Genomic DNA, 18,103 nt, shown 5'->3' on the forward strand with positions numbered 1-18,103 from the left:
CAGACAGCCCGAAAATAGCACCACATGCCTGCCAGCCCCATCAGAGAAGATGGGGAAGAAGGCTTAGCGAACAAGGCGGCGCGAAGGTTCGAAACGACACCCTTGCCAAAATACCGAATCATGAACAGTAGGCTTGGCTATACCGTGTAAGCGGGGAGTTCAACATTGTCCGGTTCTTTTTTTAGTCTTCTGGTGAGGGTAGATATTCCAGCAAGTGAGTGTTGTAAAGGAGTGAAATTGTATATATAAGGTCTTCATGATCGACCCGAAGAGACAACTTTTTCCCTCATCACTCACCACCAACAACATCCAACAGTCCTCTTCCACAGCCAGCTTCACTTCGAACCGCCTGCGCCAGTCGCCTTTTTCGCTTCTTCCAAACCAACCGACTTCACTTTATCACTTGATACCCCCCTTTTCCACCTTTGAACCACCACTTCTCACCAATCGACCGCCAAGATGCAGTTCACCCAGTTCGCCGCCCTCTTCCTCGCCTTCGCCAGCGGCATCAACGCCCTGCCCAGCATGAACGCCACCGACATGGAGCCCTTCCACCTCCACGCCCGCTCCTGCGGCGCCGGCCTCCTCAAGGGCAAGGCCCTCAAGGCCTGCCAGGCGGCTTGCAAGGTTGCTTGCGTGAGTACCCTCCTTCTCTCTTCCTTTCTTGTCTCCTCTTACTAACACAACCCCACCAGAACGTCATCCCCAACCCCGTCGGCTCCGCCGCCTGCGCCGCCTCTTGCGACCGGAAGCGCTCCGTGCCAACCGAGATCGCAGCCGAGTCCTCCGGCTCTGACTCCTCCGTCTCCGAAGTCGAGGCCCGCGCCCTGCTCGAGGACCGCGCCTGCGGCCTCTTCGAGGGCAAGGCCAAGGAGCTCTGCCAGAAGGGCTGCGCGGGTGTCTGCACCGCGATCCCCAACGCGGCGGCCAAGGGCGCCTGCCAGGTCGCCTGCAAGAAGCGATCGGAGCTCACGGCCCGCGACCCCGAGCCCGCCCCCCTCACCGGCGGCCAGGTCTGCCGCGGCGCCTGCGCCGTCACTTGCAACTCGACCGTGCTGGCGCTGGTGCAGAAGAAGTGCCTGAGCGTCTGCAATGGCAAGTGCCCCAAATAGATGGGTTACCGACACACGTACTTGTCTTGGTAGATCTACCATTACATCTTCGAGCCACTTGTGGCATACCACGGAGTCGGACTTTTCACGGCTTTGGTGGCCTTCTTTTATCTTTCTCTACATTCTTTTGGGACATTTGGGAAGCATATGGGCAGCGGGGTGGCATTTTGGTGGTTCCTTCTTATCCTCGATTATTTATTTTTGATAAGACCAATTTGGTCTTTTGGTGGTGGGCTTTTGCTTTCTGATTTGGGATCACGACTGGTTGGCTGGGGTTTGGGTCTGGATGCTCTTGATGGAGTTACCCGAGTTTGATTTTGTACATATCATTCCTTTTATGTTAGAAACCAAGCGATTTTCTACGAAGACATTCTTCAACGCACTCTGCCGTAGCCGTATGGGTATACAACGTATGCCAATGGCAGAACTAACTAGATTCTGATCAACAAGTCTTCAACCATCAAACAACTCCTGAGGTTGTGGGCTTGTCCCATGCTCTGGAGGACACAGTTGCAATCTCTTGGTAGGCGCGCTTGCAGCAGTGTCCAACTAGTCCGTGCCACCTCCACGGCCGCCGACACGATCATCCTCCTCTGTAGTCAAGTACTGGACCCGGGTGTCCTGGTACTTCTCCATCAGCTCCTTAACCGTCATATTCGAGATGCCCGACTGCCCCTCCCGCAGCATCGGGGCGCCGAACGCATTGGCGATCTCGAGCGGGCTGAGCGACACGGGCCGCCCGAGGCTCTCAAACCCGGCCGCGGTCCACACGAGCGACGCCGTAGCCACGATCGTGACGAGCAGCGCGACCCAGACGTAGGCGTGGCGCGACTCGTAGGCGATGACGAGGGTCTCCTGCTGCGCGGGGAACTCGCTCCGCGGAACATGCTTTCGTGGATCGTGGCCAGGACGTCCTCGGCCGGGGCCCGGAACGCCACGGAACAGGGTGGTTCGCCATCGCCGCCGCCGCCGCCGCGCGCGAGGTGTTTGGCGCGGAGCATGCACTGCAGTGTTGCCGAGGCGATGGCCTTAGCCGCGTTTTTGATTGTCCCCGCGCAGTTTCCGTCGCAGCCAAAGATGGCGCTCGTTATGGCTTTTCGGTCGGCGGAGCGTTGCATGGTCTGTTTGATTTCAGGGAGAATGTGAGTGGCTTTGTCCCACGCATCAAACAATGTGGAATGGACACGAGGTTCGAAGCTCAAACTCTGCAGCGACGCGAAATCCGTGGCCGCGGTTGTCGACAAGATGACGTCTTCGACCTTGGTCGCGAGCTTGGTCGCGAGGGCGTGCTGGAGCAGTGGCATGACGACGAATATTAACAACGTCATGACCTTGGCCACGGCGACCCTGTCCACATGCCTCCACGACGTGCTGGCGGCCCAGACGCTGATCCCGTGCTCCCACTGCCTGTGGAGGTCTCCGAGCGTCGTGCCGGCCAGAGCGGATCGCCACCACGAGACGGCCGAGCCGCAGAGCATGACATACTGCAGCATCGCGCCCCCTAACGGGCCGAGTATGGCCAGGATGACGCTCCTGGATACCCGCCAGGAGGCGGTCTCGGTCCCATCGGCCGCGGCAATGACGCCGACGCAACTGCCAACCCAGACGACGATGGTGAGATGGGCTGCTATGAACTTCTCGGGCAGATTGCGCGTTATACCGGGTTTTCAAGGTCTCAACGCGACTTGACTCGACTCTGGTGGACATGTGGCCGCCGCCTTCGGGTAGAAGCTCTGATCGCTGCAACCTTTTCTCTTTGCTCACCACCGTCGCCATGATTTGTAGCTTCCCTCGACGGCTTTGTCGGCCCCTTGGCGGAACCAGCAGGTTGGGGTGACGAAGGGAAATTAGAACCGCATGGGGAGCAAGTGGCATCGCCTTTCCGGGTAAGGGTGCCATCAATGTTGGTAAATGGCATCTGGTTCATTGCTCTTCGAAAGCCCATTCGGCGTTTTCGCCGCTAAGGTGGAAGATTCCAAGCCAACATAGTCAAATGGGCTAGAGAAGAAGAGGTCGCGAGAATAGCCAAACGAGGGCTGGGAATATTCGACTGCATCCGAGTCAGCAAAAAGAGTTTCACGGAAAGGCCGCAACAAAATGGAGCCAATTTCCTCGCTACGGGTCGGCAGAGGCCCCAGGGACCATTGAGTTGAGTTTATTTGAGCTCATAAGGGGGTGAGGCTTCAGGTGCACCTGCCCCCAAAACGCTTCTGCGTGATGCACCGCCACCCCTGACGACAAATACTCACCAACCTGACACCTTGGATCCTAGGCAGAAGCATCTATTCTGCCCTAGTTCAAGATTCAAAAATGGGGAGGTGGGACTACAGACCGGATCTGTGAAATAGAGATCGCGATATTGACAGCTTAGAGCACATTTTGCTGTAGGTTCAATGTGGTGGTACCTTTCCTGACTTGGGCGATGGTGCTTAGGCTCGACTACTGCACCAGCCATTCCCCCTTGTCGTTCGAACAGGTTGATAGGTACCCCACGGGGAAGTCTATGCATGCCCAGTAAATGGATTACCATCCCGTCGGAGACGCTGGAGACGGCAGGTGAAGATACAGCTGTGACAATCAAGGTGATCACGTGGTCGCCTGATCATCATGCCAAGTCTACTTCCGATTGACCAACCAGATACCCAAACTTCATGCCATATTTGGATACATGTCTCTACGCGACGCGATAATCTTGAGCTTCATACTACATTTCCGCTCTTATACTAAACACCCAACTACACGCGCCGCCTGTTCTCAGCCTCTAGGATGAAGTCCCTCCGACGGCCACAACCACCACCCCAAAGCATCTACATCATCGGCGCCCAGAGCACGGGCAAAACCACGCTAGTCCACGCGCTGGAAGCCCACTTTCGCCAACTGCCTTCGCCGCCCACCGTCATCCACGAGGTCGCGCGCACCGTGCTGCTCCCGAGTCTCATCCGCGACCGTCGCAGGGGCAGCACCCCGCATGGCTGGTCTCGGGACCGCTCGGCCCTGGACCCACCGTCGCGTACGCGTGGCAGTACGTCGGCCCCGGCGCGGCGCGGAGCTCTGATGATGACGCCCGAGTGGCGGCGGATGCGCGACCGCATGACCCCGGCTCGCTGGTCGTGCTGTGCGAGGCCGGGGTCGACTGGCTGGCGGACGACGGACGGGCTGCGGCTGATGCCGGCGAAGCGGCGAGGGAGTGGCGCCGGACGCACGAGGTGTCCTGCCAGGTGCTGAAGGAGGCGCGGCTGCGCTACGTGGTCTTGCCGCGCAGCGTGGGGAGCCCCGGGGAGGGGATGGCGTTTGTGCTGCGGAGCTGGAGGAACTATACCCCTGAGAAGTAGAAGCATGGCTAACTACCTACTCTTGGCGCATGGCTTGGATCAGCCTGGCGCTTGCCTTGCCTCTAGTAGTATTTTTTCTTTTCTAGAGTTGCATCCGATTCAATGCTGCCTTCGTCGTGCCTGCTACGGGCTAGGGGAAAAGTATCACGTTTATTAGAATGAAATTAACATAACAATACAATAAATTATAAGTTTAAAGTAGGCGAAGTTAAGTCCAAAGCTGAGATTAATATTGCCGGCGTTAGCCAAAAGTTCTACGCCTAAGCTTTAGGAGGGAAGCGATCGTGCTTAGCGGAACTGTTCCAAAGTGCTTTCGGTGGGAGAATGCAAGTTTTTTTAGATAGGGTTGTTCCTTGTGTATACGTTTATATAATGGTTGTCACAGGGTTTAGTTATACGCATTACGAACAGTTGCTTGTTAGAAGTATTAATTGAGGTGATTGGATGAGGATTCTGGCCTTTGATCCGTAATTGCTCCATGAAAGAACCCGACTAGGTGATTCGGGATGACAAGCAGGTAAAAATGGGCATTTCGAAAGTTGGCCATTTCTCCAGCAGTTTGAAGACGGATCAGAAGGATTGGTGCGAAAATTGGAAGCCGCCGACAGGTGCGCGCTTTTGCTGTGCATATTAGGGAGCACTGAGATTCCTTATCGAACCCGGAATGCAAATCCTCACATCTATCAGGACTCATCAACCCAACAAAAGGATATGGAAGGAGCAAGTAATTAAACGCAGCAGTGGCGCCGGTGCTATTGCGGCATCAACAGCTATCTACGCCACGCTTCCAGAGGCAGATGCTATCAGGCTCCTGGAGCTGTACCCCGCACCCCAGCATGGCATGCCCCTCATAGGTAAGATTGTCGTTAGCACGCTACGAAGCTGCCGCGATGATCTGATAGACCGTTATACGGCCCTCTCGTACGTATGGGGAAACCCAGTACCGACGGACACCTTGACCGTTGACGATGGCCACGGGGATCTGGGCATCACGTCCAATCTCGCGACAGCGCTCCGCGACATCCGACACGCATCCGTGAGTCTGAAACTCTGGGTCGATGCGATATGCATCAATCAAGGAGACTTTACCGAGCGCGCCTGCCAAGTTCGGATCATGGGAGAAATCTACGCCGCCGCCGGGTCCACGATCATTTACTTGGGGTCACCAGCACCCGGCCTTGAGGTTCTCTTTGAGACGGTCCACGCCAGGGCGAATGCGCGCCTTGGGCTGAAAACTCCCACCGAGGCGGAGGACCATCAAGCGTTGACCCATTCGATCGAGCAGTTCTGCTCGTACGGTTGGTTTGGGCGCTCTTGGGTGTTTTAGGAGCTGGTACTCTCCAACGACCCCCGTGTGTAGTGCGGCCGGATGCGAGCACGCTGGACTGAGGTCTTGCAGACCATCGCTGAAACTGCTCCGGGGGCTCAGGAGAGTTTCTTAACGACATCCAGTAGGCTGCCGAGGGCCATGGACGAGACACGGGGCTCAAACAATCCCAAAGACCGGACCATGGCGAACCTTATCCGAGTGCGTGCTGGCAGCCATGCCACAGACCCGCGGGATTACTTCTTTTCGCTCATGGGCCTGGTATCCGACCAGGACAAGGTGGGCGCATATTTCCAAGTAGACTACCGCCAGTCTGTCCGAGACGTCTACGTGACCGCGGCCACCTACGCCCTCGGAGCCATGGGCCTGCCTAAACTTCTCGGCAGCCGCTTCGACCCCTTGTGGTCTTCCGCCCCCACGCCGACCTCGCCGCTGCGGGCGGAGCTGCCCAGCTGGGTGCCGGACTGGGCCATCCAGACGCCATGGACGCCGGCGTGGGCTAAAGCCGAGGAAGAACGACTGAAGGGCTCGGCTGGCTCCTCTTTTCTTCCTTGGGGTTCTAGCTCCATGGTCTTTCGCGGCAGACTGACACTACCGGTAATACAATGGCAGTGGCGAGAAGAGAGGAAACATGACATACCCCAGGACTTGGACCGGATTGAGGAGATAAGCGCCATCTTGCTCCGGGGGTCGGAATACCCGATAGCGGAGTTCGAGAAACTACAGGGGGGGCGGCTTGGACTTAAAGGGTGTAATCAAGCAGGGAAACGTCTATTATCTCCAGGACAGATGTGTTCATCCGCTCGGTGCCGTCGTACTAGACCAATTTCCTCAAGATTTCTCTCTCCTGGTCCCGGAACAGCACGGCATGGAACAGGACCCGCATCTGAGGGAGTGGTGCCTAGAGCGCAGCCGGGACGCATACAATGACCACAGCCTCCCCCAGGGCCGACCAACATGTCGTCTAGCACTGCTCGCCCTCGGGCACTTGCACGTGGTGCCCGCCGACACCGCTGTTGGCGATTTCGTCTTCGACACGATCGACCTGGGGCAGCGGGCGGGGCGGAAGTTTGTCCCGCACGACGGCGACTGGGCGTGCTGCGTCGTCGGGCGCCCTCTTCGTCCGAGGCCCGGCGATTGCGATGACGACTACGAGAAGGGGAAGGAAGACGTGGAGATCGCGCAGCATATGGCCAAGGTAGGGGGGGGAGAAACTGCAGGAACTAAGAGATCAGGTCACCCACGACGGGGTTATCCATCTCTTGGGTCTGGAGGTGCACGAGCTCTTGCACCCGAGCGACATCAATGTGCATGCGGACCAGTTCGCCCAGGTTCAGCACTTCCGGCTGGTTGGCTTCAGTGAAGCGCAGCCGGAATATAATATGAGGACGGAGAAGATGGCCCGCGGCGTTGCTGTAATCCACTGAGTCAGCATGGTATGCAACATGGCTGGAGACGCAGGCATGTACATAAAATGTCAAGACAGCCTGTTAAATGCGTATCTCACTGGACACAATGTGAGTCCAATGTAAGTTCCGCATTCCGATCAAGTTGGTCCTGGTGGGATGATCAGCACATGCACGCATTTGCTTGCAGTAGGCTGGCCGCTGGTGGGGCGCTTGTCGTCCGAAGGGCGAGGGAGGCAGGCGGCCAGGCAGCCCACTTGCCCGCCAACTGCGCCCTGGATTTCTATTTTATTCAACCTAGTGCCCGCCCAGCCCTACTGTCGCTGCTGCTGCCGATCCATTCCAGGACTTCGAGGACTTCAATCGCAGCAGTAGAAATCGTTCCTGCGCTCGAATACTTCCCAGCAAGACGGTTAAATATTGGCAATGTCCGGTGACGCTCCCGATGCGCCGCGCGCGAAGAAGTGCCTCGGCGTCGACTGCGACAAGGATGCCGGCGATCTGCAGTGCCCGACCTGCCTGAAGCTCGGCGTCAAAGACAGTTTCTTCTGCTCCCAAGATTGCTTCAAGAAGAGCTGGGTATGACTTTTTGCCAATACTACCACGACATGCGATTGCGAGAGATCATTGGAACTGACGGGTCGCATTGCTATTTGTCCTCGAAAAGAGCCACCACAAGGCCCTCCACAAGTCCGCCCAAGGCAAGCCGCAAGACGCTTTCCTCCACAGAATCATAACCCCGGGGCTTGTCTCTGACCCGGACCCCATTACAGGCCACTTCAATCCCTTCCCGACGTTTACCTTCCCGCCCGGCACCGTCCGACCGGTATACCCTCTGTCGCCGAGGCGCATCGTCCCCAAGTCCATACCGCACCCCGACTGGTCCGAGACCGGCATACCGAGAGGCGAAAACCGCTTGAGTAGGTCCAAGATCGACCTTCTCGATGCAAAGGCGCAAGATGCGATGCGCAAGGTCTGTAGACTGTCGCGCGAGGTACTGGACATTACAGCGGCCGCCATCAAGCCTGGGGTGACCTCGGATTACCTCGACGAAATCTGCCATAATGCATGTGTCGAGCGGAACGTGAGCGCGACCGACCCTTTGCGCACAACTCTGTTCGCCTCTAACGTCAACTGCAGTCATACCCTTCCCCCTTGAACTACAACAACTTCCCGAAATCACTCTGTATCTCGGTGAACGAAGTCATCTGTCACGGCATCCCCGATCAACGAGTCCTCCTCGATGGTGATATCGTTAACCTCGACATTTCTCTGTATCACGAGGGTTACCACGCCGATCTCAACGAAACATACTACGTCGGTGATAAGGCCAAGGCCAACCCAGATGCTGTGAGGGTTATTGAGACGACGCGGGAGGCTCTGGACAAGGCGATCGCAATCGTTAAGCCCGGTACGCCCATCCGAGAGTTCGGTCGCGTGATTGAAGAGCATGCCAAATCCCGAGGCTGCAGCGTCGTCGCCACATGGGGCGGTCACGGTATTCACACCGAGTTCCACCCGCCGCCTTGGATCCCGCATTACGCCAAGAACAAGGCCGTGGGCGTCTGCAAGCCGGGCATGGCCTTCACCATTGAGCCCATCCTGACGGTCGGGAAACCGCGCGAAGTTTACTGGCCGGACAAGTGGACCAATGCGACGGTGGACGGCAAGCTGAATGCGCAATTCGGTTCGTGCGCCCAAAAGTCCCTTATCTTATGATCCTTATCAGCTGACACACGTCCCAGAACACACCTTGCTCGTCACTGAGACCGGAGTCGAGGTTTTGACGGCGCGAACTGCGAGCTCTCCTGGGGGCCCAATCCCGATGCCAGCCAGTGCCACTGGCACGTCTTAGCCGTAGTTTGGAAAGCCCACAACTACGATGAACCAACCGGGACGGCCAAGTGGGTGTCCACGTTAGATCAGATTGAATACAGACACCATCCGGCCCGTCACCTGCGTTATGAAGATACCCTCGGACCAAGTCCAAATTTCACATCTTGACGCCGCGATAGGCGCAGGAGAGGGAAACGGCACCTTTCAAATGCTGATTCCTGGCATTGGCAGATGTTTGGAGAATAGATTGACGAACACGGGAGGATCTGGCTCGAGCTGGACCTCAATGTCGTTTCAACCCCACTGCACGTCAAAGAAAAGTAACGGCACCTCGTGCAACCTCGTGGCTCGTGGACTAATGGATGTTGTTATTCATGGATCGGGCGACGGCATGTCATCCCTTTCCTTTCCGGCGTTTGTTGGTCCTGGATGCGACAGTGGGCGTCGGTGCGCAATGGCGGCTGCTTCCTGCCCCGCCCTCGTCTCTGTATTGGTTTCATCGTCGCGGTGGACTCGTGGCCGGCGTAGCCCTGTTTCTGTCAATTGCCCATGCACGCACGAGTGATACGATGCTCCGTATTGAAGCCTTCACTTGCTGGCTCTCCAAGGCCAGCCTGCAGCCTGATCGGTAAGTAGGTACCTAAAGTATTCTGATTTGGCAAGCACCTCGCCTCGTTATAATCAAGCGTACCGCAACGAAGCCCCGCTGAAGGCGTTGAGGCGCCAAAACGACGGCTGCCTGCCGCTATAAATTTGGAATCCATTCACCTTACCCACCAAAAGGAAGATTTGCAAGGAGGGACCAGGGATGTATGTGTCTAACGGCCATGTGAATGTCGGCTGATTGCGGGTCAGTTACAGAAGCAGCTGCCCCTGGCCGCCAGCTAAGCGAGGCAACCATGCCGCAATTAAGATTGACCTCATGCCCAGTCAATGCCGGCCAGCAAACCGAAGAAAAACAAACGCAAGATCTGTCTGTCCATGATGGTCGTCCTTCGTAGATCTTCTCTACGTACGCAACCATGACACCGGTTTTCGCCCTTTGGACTTGGCTCTTCCCGCATCTGCTGCTGCTGGCGCAGCTGCTGCAATGCGTCGGAGCCACTGCCGCTGCGGCTCCACCGTCAGCGTTGCTCGGGAACACAATTGAGGCCGACCTCATCTTCCCGCACGAGGGCGGCCGCTACACCAACTCGCCCAACGGCATTCCGGTCGTCATCAACATCCAGAACGCCGACGCCGCCTCCCGCTTCGGGTTCAAGCTGAGATGGCAGCTGCTGGAAGCGCCCACCCGCCGCGGGGAGGTCTCGGTCATGGTCGGGGGCGAACCTTACCCGTCGCTTAGGCCTGGCGACACGCGTACCGACGTCAACGCGACGGCGCCGACTTCGTTTCCTTGGGCCACCACCGCCAAGATCACGGGACAATTGGATCCGGGAAACTACACGCTCCAGTGGAACCTGGGCATCGCGCCCTACTGCGAGTTCGGCGAGCGAACGGCCAAGTACGAGTATGGCCACGAAGTGACCCGGGGGTTCTCAGGTTTGCCATCGTCGACGACGCCGAACTGTCTCCACCGCGTTCTCTTCTATCGGAAACCGGGGCTGGCCGCAACGGTAGCGACGTACTTCTAGGGGGACGACAAAGAAACGAAACCGAGAACGTCAGCGACGGCAACAACGACAACTGTCCGAGCCTCATGGGGGTGGTGAGCTACGTGTCGACGTCGCCCTGGAGCCGCGCTGCCGAGACGCAGCGGTGGCCCAGCGACCCCCGCTGGTCGAGGGTGCTCAACGCGACGACGGGCGTGTGCGCCGTCACGGCGTCGCCCACGTTCACGCCGGGCCCGTGCCGCGCGACGGTCGATGCCGCGTTCGAGACGAGCGTGTTTAATCTGATGGGGTGGCCGCTGCCGGTGACGCGGACGACAACGAGGACGTTGACGTCTACGCCGAAGGCGACGCTGAAGACGTCGTCGAGACCGGTGTCCACGCCGATGATGACGTCGAAGGCGTTGATGAATACGACGACAGTATCAACGCGGAAGACGAGGTCATCATCGAGGGCAATATCGACGCCACTGCTGAATACCACGACAACATCGACGTTGAAGACGTCGTCAACACCACTGCTGAATACGACAACATCAACGGCGAGGACGTTAATAACAACGCCGGATAGGACAACATCGACAACTTCAACTTCAACGTCGTCGTCGATGTCGACGACGATGACCACACCGACACCAACGGCAGAGAGGAAGCATATGGACAACAACAACATGCTTCCCACTGAGACTGAGACGGCGACAGCACCGGGTGCTATAAACAATGCCGCAACAGCTACGATGGACCCTGCCATGTTACCCCCTGGATTCGTTAGCTTGGGAGCGTCCTCATCTAGCCTCTCGGGCCAACACCTCGCGCTTGCCTCGGCTGTGTCCGCAGTGCTACTGCTTCTTTACATCTAATTATATTTACTTAATCACATTTTTTATCACAATACCATCATCAATTGGCTTTCCATGGCCGTGCCACCAATTGTTGGACCCAATCAGTCAAACTTGTAATTGCATTAGCGCCCTATCTCACACTGTATTGGACAATGTAGTCCTTCCTGCAGACGATCCCCTCCATCTCTTTTTGCGACTTGTGGAGGATGAACTCCTCGCTGTTCGAGTCGGGCGACACCGTCGTCGTCGTCGTCGTCTCGGCGTAGAACGCGGCCGCCGAGTGCGACGCATTGCCACTGTCTAACTCGCGGTGGTGGGGGCGACGGGGCGGCGGCGGCGGAGTCAACCCGCCGTCGCGATGCACCATGGTGGCCGGCGAGCTCATCTCGCTGCTGATCTCGTCCACTCCTACGACGCCCGAGTCGCGGCCTTCTTCTTCCAGCTCCAGGTTCTTGGTCTGGAGCTCGAACTCGTCGACGTTGTGGCTGCCGAGGCGCGTGCGCCGCTTGTTGGGCGCGCTGCTGCCGATGGTCTGGAGGCCGTACTTGCCGCGGCCTTCTTGGTTGTACTGCGGGTAGGACTTGGCGGACGTCGAGTTCAGCTTGAGGACGCGGCCGAGCAGGGGGCGGAGGAATTGGGCGCAGGCGGCGATGATGCCGATGTTTAGTTGGAGGCTGTGACTTGTCAGTATGGGACCGCGTTGAGCAGCATTTGGCTCATCAAGTAAGTCACGAGGCCGGCTTACTTTTGCCAGAAGTGCACCCAGTAGTCACTGCAAGGAAGGCCATGTTAACAAACATTCCAAGCGTTGTTGGGCAGGGGGCATACAAGGTGTTATCCGGACTTCCCCCGGTGGTCAACATGAACACAGCTTTGCATATTCCGGCGGCGATTGAGCTGTCAAGTGTTCAAGTTAGTACTCAAAACAGGACATATAGCGAATCCAATAAACATACAAGTATCCCAGATTGAGGATGCCTATCACGTAAAGCCGGAGTCGCAGCTTCATCTTCAGGTTCCAGACGATGGGGATCGGGAGGACGCCTAAGCATATATCGGTGAAGATGTTGCAAGCTGTTTGGGAATACAGGTCAGTACAAGGCCAGAACGTACGACATGGAGGCCTCAGAAGCTTACATATGTTCCAGTACGTGAGGTTAAGGAACAAGTTGAAGTCGAAGCACCTCGGATCGAACGGGTTCATCCACTGAAACTCCCACCAGCCCGAGTAGGGCTTGCAGTAGCTGAACAGCACCACCGTGGCCTGTATTGTATATAATATCACGAACACGATGATGGTGTACAGCGAGTACTTGTACCACCTGGTCTCGCGGTTGAGCCGCATCAGGCTGAGCGCCATGGAGACGCGCAGGAAGCCCATGGCGAAGCCGTCCGTCATGACGGTCTTCCAGAAGCTGATGTGCTCGAAATGGATCCGATCGTCGGGCGGGATCGCTGGGCCGTGGCGGCCGAGTCCGTAGGGGACTTGGAGACAGAGGCATATCCAGGAGCCGAGGGCGATGAGCTAGGTGGTGGGTGAGTTGATGTTAGTGCGCGTCATTGTTGATCCAACAGGGTCGAGGGTGGGTATAGGGAACGCACCACTGAGAGCATGATGAAGCCATCGTCGAGACCGACCGACTTGACCATGAAGGCCCGGACGTAGGTGCGCAGCGCCACGAAGGTCAGGGCGATGAAGTGGAAGACAGCCACGACGCCGACGATCCGGCCGGCATTGGTCGCCTTAGCGTAGTCGGAATTGGGGTCGATCTGTGGAGGAGGAGGAGGAGGAGGGGGCCGAGAGAGGTCCATGTTGGCTCGATCTCAAATCAAACAACATACTACTTCTCCGTCGAGTCACCTGTCATGTCCCTCCTCGATGAGTCTTGCGGGTATGTAGCTCGCGTCGATGTGGAAATTCTAATAAAGAGAAAGGGGGAAGCGCATGTGGCGATCGAAAGCCCATGATCGCGTGGGAACAGGGGGATGTTTAAGACGGCATGTTACCGAAGCACGAGCAAAGGATGACTAACGAAACAGTCCCGGGCCAAGGAGGGAAGCGAGGTGTTTGGGTCAAATCTCGACGCACATGAGAAATGCAAACTGAATCAAACTGGTCACAATCAGAAAAGTCCCTCTCGTAGCAATCTCGTTTCCGAATACCCATCACAGGAATCGGCCACCGTCCTCCGTCCAAGGGCCGAAGCAGAAGTGCTCCAGTCCTCAGGCAATACTACACACCTGCGTTCGGACAAACCAATAGTCTGCCGGTGACGATTGCCTAAGGTGTGGCTATAGTCCAACTGGTAATAGTTCACTTGAGATGATGAGAAAAGGAGCGCCTTCCAAACTTTGATAACAGCGAAACATTTCCAAACCTTGGGGACGCACCTCACGCAACAACCACGCAATTTGCTTATGCAGTGCTACCTTCAAGGCATCTTGGTTCAGGCGTGATGAAACGCTGGGTTGCGGCGCAGGGCTAGATACTGGGACGCGTGCATGGCCGGATCGGGAAGGAGGGAAGGGTTTTGCTGTATCAACCGCGGCCCCATATTGTTCACACATATGTACGCAACGGAGATGAAATTCTTGCTGCAGCTCCAACATAGTGAGTGATATGAAGGGCAGCATGGAGGACTCGCCCATTCGTTTATCTCGATATATCTAGCGTGTTGCAGTTGTGCCTGTCTCGGTCGGCTGCAGGCAGGCAGGAACCATACATACAGGACAGGCCCCGGAGCTTTTCAAAGTGCCTGGACCTGAACCTGGACCTGGTCCCTGGGTTTCTACTGGCCTTACCGGAGAGGCCGACCCCAGCAGTAATTTAGTTGTCTTCGAGAATATGATTACCCCCGATCCAATCAGACAACTTGCATGCCTGTGCTTTACTTCCCCTCCCAGTTCGACCCCATCACCATGTCGTCTGTATATGTAAAAAGCAACAAGTGACTGATGTAGAGAAAAGCCCACCCTTATCCGACAACCGCAGAACAAAGTTCTGGCATCTCTGGAAAACGGACCGCATTTTGAGGGGGGTATATCCGGGATGGTGTATTATTGACCCAGGTAGCAGCCCTACGAGGTTACATTCACCCCGTAAGGCTATACTCCTCTCGGCCATCGACCCAGACAACAGAACTGTTGATTGGTTGGTTATACAGAACAGGGAATCTGAACCAAACTTCGACAATGGGCAGGGTCCAGTTCCGGCCTGCCGGTCGCTCTCTAAGTGCTTGGCATTGCGACTCACACTCATCGAGTCCAAAGCTCGCCCCCGTCGGAGGCCGAACACTGCAAATAGCAAACCTTTCATCTCGCGTCTCTTCTAGGCAGCGTGCTAGGTTCTCTCTCGAGCAGCTGGTCCGTTCATTGTTGCAATCGTGGACGGGGTTGAGAGTGGGTTCCTTACTTTCGCTTGGCCCGCACTGCATACCGCACTGCGCCTGACGCGCCCTGGCCATGGTCACTAACCCCCCGTGGGGCTCGGGCAAGAATCCGGAGGCACACAAGGCAAGAGGTGGAACGACAATCTCCACATACATGAGTGCTCATTGCCTGCTGTCTGGCAGACCAAGGCACAAGTCGAAGGACTGTTGGTTTGGTTCACCCCGAGTCCGAACTTTCCTAAATAGAAGCTTCTTGCAGACATACTCAGGCACATATAGAGCCCGGACAAGGCTCGGCAATCTTGGATTTGGGCGAATCGTGAGGGCGGTACACAAATCCCACCTACGACCTGATCCCAGTGACTGCGCCGCAGCATTTTTGAGAACAGCGATGAGCGGGCCGATGAACCCAAATGCTTTGCCTCCATCCTGCATCATGTCCAAATTTCCGATCGGCGAATTGCCTAGTCTTGCCATCCAGCAGCAGGTTAGCATGGGTCCCGTGATGGGTTGCTTCTGAATCGTCACCCCATCCCTCTCCAGTCACCCGGTATCTCTCTCGATGGGTTGCCATAATTGTGTTGTCGTTGTTGTCGTTCTTGCCTCGGCAGAATATCTCCTCGGAGACATATCAGGGGGCGGGACGAAGCCGTACCGTTCGGCTGCCCTCTCCCTCTCCCTTCCCCCCTTTCTCTGCCCATGCGCATTTGGCTAAATAAAACCCAACCGCCATTGGCTGTACGACGACCAACCCCCTCCTCCCCATCCCAAGCCCAAGCTGCATGCTACTCGTTACAGGACGCTCACATCCTGCATCGATCACGTGTGGACTCCAAACGCCGCAACTGTAGATCGAGACCAATCTTGGTTGTAGTTCGTCCCTCAAACTGTCTCAGTTTCTGCTATATCGGTCATCATGCACAGCTTCAAGATACAATCTTTCATCGGCCTCTTGGCTACTACGATTCCCGTAGCAGAGGCCGCCGCCGGCTTGTGCTCTAAGACCGACAGTGTTGAGCGCGACGTGGTCGTCATTGGCGGTGGTGCTGCAGGTGCGCATGCGGCGGTTTGGCTGCGCGATCACGGCAGGACGGTCGCGTTGGTGGAGAAGCAGGATACTCTGGTAAGACTACCTTTTTCCTTTTCTCCCATTAATTCTCGAGAAGCATGATATACCAGTCCAAGGCCTGTGCTCGGAATCCTGAGTGCTGTACTCGAAGCCCCGAAACCAAAACCCGGAATACCGAGTGGCTGTACTCGGAACTCCAAGTACACATCACGAGTGCCTACACAAAGAAATGTCGCTGACAACCACTTGTATCACAGGGCGGCCACACCGCGGTCTACCATGACCCCGCCACCGGCACCCCCATCAACGTCGGCGTGCAGGCCTGGATGGAGTACAAGGACACCTTCGACTTCGTGACGCGCATGGGCGTCGCGACTAACGGCTCGATGCACTTCGCGTCGCTGACGAGCCAGTACGTCGACTTCCAGACCGGCCAGCTCGTCGACGGCTACGCGGCCCCCTCCGAGGACGCCAAGTTCGCCGCGCTGCAGGTCTACCTGGACGCGTGCGAGAAGTACGAGGACATGCTGCTGCCGGGCTTCTTCCAATTCCCCGAGCCGGACCAGATCCCCGAGGACCTGCTCATGCCGTTTGGGCAGTTTGTCGAGAAGTACGGCATCGCGGCCGCGGTGCCGCAGCTGTGGCAGTCGACCGTCCAGGGCGTCGGCAACTTCATGGAGGTGCCCACCATGTACATCATGCAGGCCTCGCCCGCGCCCATGGTCCGCGCCCTCCTCGGCAAGGGCGCCGCCGCCGTGCCGCCCTCGGGCAGCCTGCACGAGCTGTACGAGCGCATCGGCGACTTCCTCGGCGACGACGTGCAGTACTCGAGCCAAGCCGTCGCCTCGACCCGCACCGAAGACGACGGCGTCACCGTCACCGTCCAGAGCAGCATCGGCGACGACAACGCCAACTGCACCATCCACGCCAAGCGCCTGCTGATCGCCATCGAGCCCACGGCCGCCAACATGGCCCCCTTCGACCTCGACGACGCCGAGCGCGAGGTGTTCGCCAAGCTCGGCTACACCACCGTCTACGCCGGCATCGTGCGCCACCCCGCCCTCAAGGTGGGGACCTCGTACGGCAACACCCTGCCCGCCGCCGCGCCGGCCAACTACACCGTCTACCCCCTCCCCGCCCAGGTCGGGCGGTTCGACTACCTGGACATGACGTCCGACATGTTCTCCTTCACCGCGGTCGGCACGGACGCCGACACGCCCGCCAGCATGCGGGCGCTGATCGGCCAGACCATCGCGGGGATGGTGTCGACGGGCGTGGCAGGTCCCGCCGGGGAGACGGAAGAGGTCGAGTTCGCCGCGTTCGCGGACCACGGGATGATGCACTCGCGCGTCTCGGCCGCGGAGCTGCGCGCGGGTTTTATTCAGGCGCAGCTCGGGCTGCAGGGGCGCAGGTCGACCTGGTACACGGGCGCGGCGTTCACGTCGGCTTTCTCGACGGTGCTTTGGGAGTATAACAATGTGCTGCTGCCGGATGTTATCAGAGATATTTAGAGTGTCTCATGTGGTCAGGTGCAGCCCCGCATCCAGTATGAGTTGAAGAGAGTAGTGTAGAAGTGAATAGATGCCATTCTCCAAAGTATTTGGCGCTATATTTCCTTTGTCTACACGAATGTATCCGTCAAATAATCTCCACCTCTTCAGTGTCAGATAATACTCCAAAACCCTCATATACTTCATCGATCGCTGCGGGCTTTATCTCGCCGTCTATGCCGTCTCCGGGTCTTCTGAAATCATGCAAACGATATACCCCGACTCTCACGAAACTATTCGCGTCTGCCCTGCTGGTTTTTTGCAGTATAAGACACCGGACAGAGGATGTGCTGTAATTGCAGTTAATGTATAGAGGTAATAGAAAAATCTCATCTAGATATCCGACTTGGTCGTATGGAATTTCTCTGGTTGGCATTGATACACCATCAAGCCCCGGTATACTCGTATCCGCCCACCAGAAACTGATATGTGACGGGCCATCGTGTAACTACAGACATAGCAGCGAGCATTTGAGCCAATGTCCCGGTGCAAGGGAAACCTCTCCGGTGGTTCACTTGATATATCATTGTCAACTGCAGGGCTCTCTTTCAATGCTTCCTGTGCAGTATTCGCAAACTCGCAGGCCGTTCATAGAATTACCGGTGCCCTGACCCGTCGTCGACGGAGACA

At 57.0% G+C, this 18,103-nt stretch overlaps 9 protein-coding genes across 9 annotated transcripts; 6 read left to right on the top strand and 3 right to left on the bottom strand.

Annotated features, from left to right (window-relative positions):
- Nucleotides 1-459: 459 nt before the first annotated feature.
- PG986_011221 (uncharacterized protein) lies at nt 460-1,112 on the top strand (the record flags this gene model as incomplete). Its single annotated transcript, XM_066847443.1, has 2 exons — nt 460-636; nt 696-1,112. The coding sequence occupies 2 exons, from the start codon at nt 460-462 to the stop codon at nt 1,110-1,112; spliced, it is 594 nt and encodes a 197-aa protein (XP_066696934.1).
- Nucleotides 1,113-1,661: 549 nt separating this feature from the next.
- PG986_011222 (uncharacterized protein) lies at nt 1,662-3,039 on the bottom strand (the record flags this gene model as incomplete). Its single annotated transcript, XM_066847444.1, has 3 exons — nt 1,662-2,000; nt 2,051-2,736; nt 2,877-3,039. 3 exons carry the CDS (start codon nt 3,037-3,039, stop codon nt 1,662-1,664), a joined length of 1,188 nt encoding a protein of 395 aa, XP_066696935.1.
- An 839-nt stretch (nt 3,040-3,878) lies between these two features.
- PG986_011223 (uncharacterized protein) lies at nt 3,879-4,444 on the top strand (the record flags this gene model as incomplete). Its single annotated transcript, XM_066847445.1, has 2 exons — nt 3,879-4,122; nt 4,182-4,444. The coding sequence occupies 2 exons, from the start codon at nt 3,879-3,881 to the stop codon at nt 4,442-4,444; spliced, it is 507 nt and encodes a 168-aa protein (XP_066696936.1).
- A 523-nt stretch (nt 4,445-4,967) lies between these two features.
- PG986_011224 (heterokaryon incompatibility protein) lies at nt 4,968-7,134 on the top strand (the record flags this gene model as incomplete). Its single annotated transcript, XM_066847446.1, has 5 exons — nt 4,968-5,026; nt 5,132-5,298; nt 5,347-5,737; nt 5,900-6,368; nt 6,556-7,134. 5 exons carry the CDS (start codon nt 4,968-4,970, stop codon nt 7,132-7,134), a joined length of 1,665 nt encoding a protein of 554 aa, XP_066696937.1.
- A 469-nt stretch (nt 7,135-7,603) lies between these two features.
- PG986_011225 (uncharacterized protein) lies at nt 7,604-9,032 on the top strand (the record flags this gene model as incomplete). Its single annotated transcript, XM_066847447.1, has 4 exons — nt 7,604-7,756; nt 7,845-8,261; nt 8,318-8,864; nt 8,923-9,032. 4 exons carry the CDS (start codon nt 7,604-7,606, stop codon nt 9,030-9,032), a joined length of 1,227 nt encoding a protein of 408 aa, XP_066696938.1.
- Nucleotides 9,033-10,035: 1,003 nt separating this feature from the next.
- On the top strand, nt 10,036-10,647 carry PG986_011226 (uncharacterized protein; the record flags this gene model as incomplete). Its single annotated transcript, XM_066847448.1, has 1 exon — nt 10,036-10,647. The coding sequence occupies one exon, from the start codon at nt 10,036-10,038 to the stop codon at nt 10,645-10,647; it is 612 nt and encodes a 203-aa protein (XP_066696939.1).
- A 79-nt stretch (nt 10,648-10,726) lies between these two features.
- On the bottom strand, nt 10,727-11,374 carry PG986_011227 (uncharacterized protein; the record flags this gene model as incomplete). The annotated part of the gene is made up of 1 exon (XM_066847449.1): nt 10,727-11,374. The coding sequence occupies one exon, from the start codon at nt 11,372-11,374 to the stop codon at nt 10,727-10,729; it is 648 nt and encodes a 215-aa protein (XP_066696940.1).
- A 221-nt stretch (nt 11,375-11,595) lies between these two features.
- Nucleotides 11,596-13,277, bottom strand: PG986_011228 (uncharacterized protein; the record flags this gene model as incomplete). Its single annotated transcript, XM_066847450.1, has 6 exons — nt 11,596-12,139; nt 12,211-12,237; nt 12,294-12,362; nt 12,422-12,539; nt 12,603-12,990; nt 13,068-13,277. The coding sequence occupies 6 exons, from the start codon at nt 13,275-13,277 to the stop codon at nt 11,596-11,598; spliced, it is 1,356 nt and encodes a 451-aa protein (XP_066696941.1).
- A 2,493-nt stretch (nt 13,278-15,770) lies between these two features.
- On the top strand, nt 15,771-17,434 carry PG986_011229 (uncharacterized protein; the record flags this gene model as incomplete). Its single annotated transcript, XM_066847451.1, has 2 exons — nt 15,771-15,977; nt 16,181-17,434. The coding sequence occupies 2 exons, from the start codon at nt 15,771-15,773 to the stop codon at nt 17,432-17,434; spliced, it is 1,461 nt and encodes a 486-aa protein (XP_066696942.1).
- Between the last annotated feature and the right edge of the window lie 669 nt (nt 17,435-18,103).

The sequence above is a fragment of the Apiospora aurea genome (genome assembly GCF_038362705.1).
Source record: "Apiospora aurea strain CBS 24483 chromosome Unknown utg000007l_segment0_segment0, whole genome shotgun sequence".
NCBI classification, from domain to species: domain Eukaryota; kingdom Fungi; phylum Ascomycota; class Sordariomycetes; order Amphisphaeriales; family Apiosporaceae; genus Apiospora; species Apiospora aurea.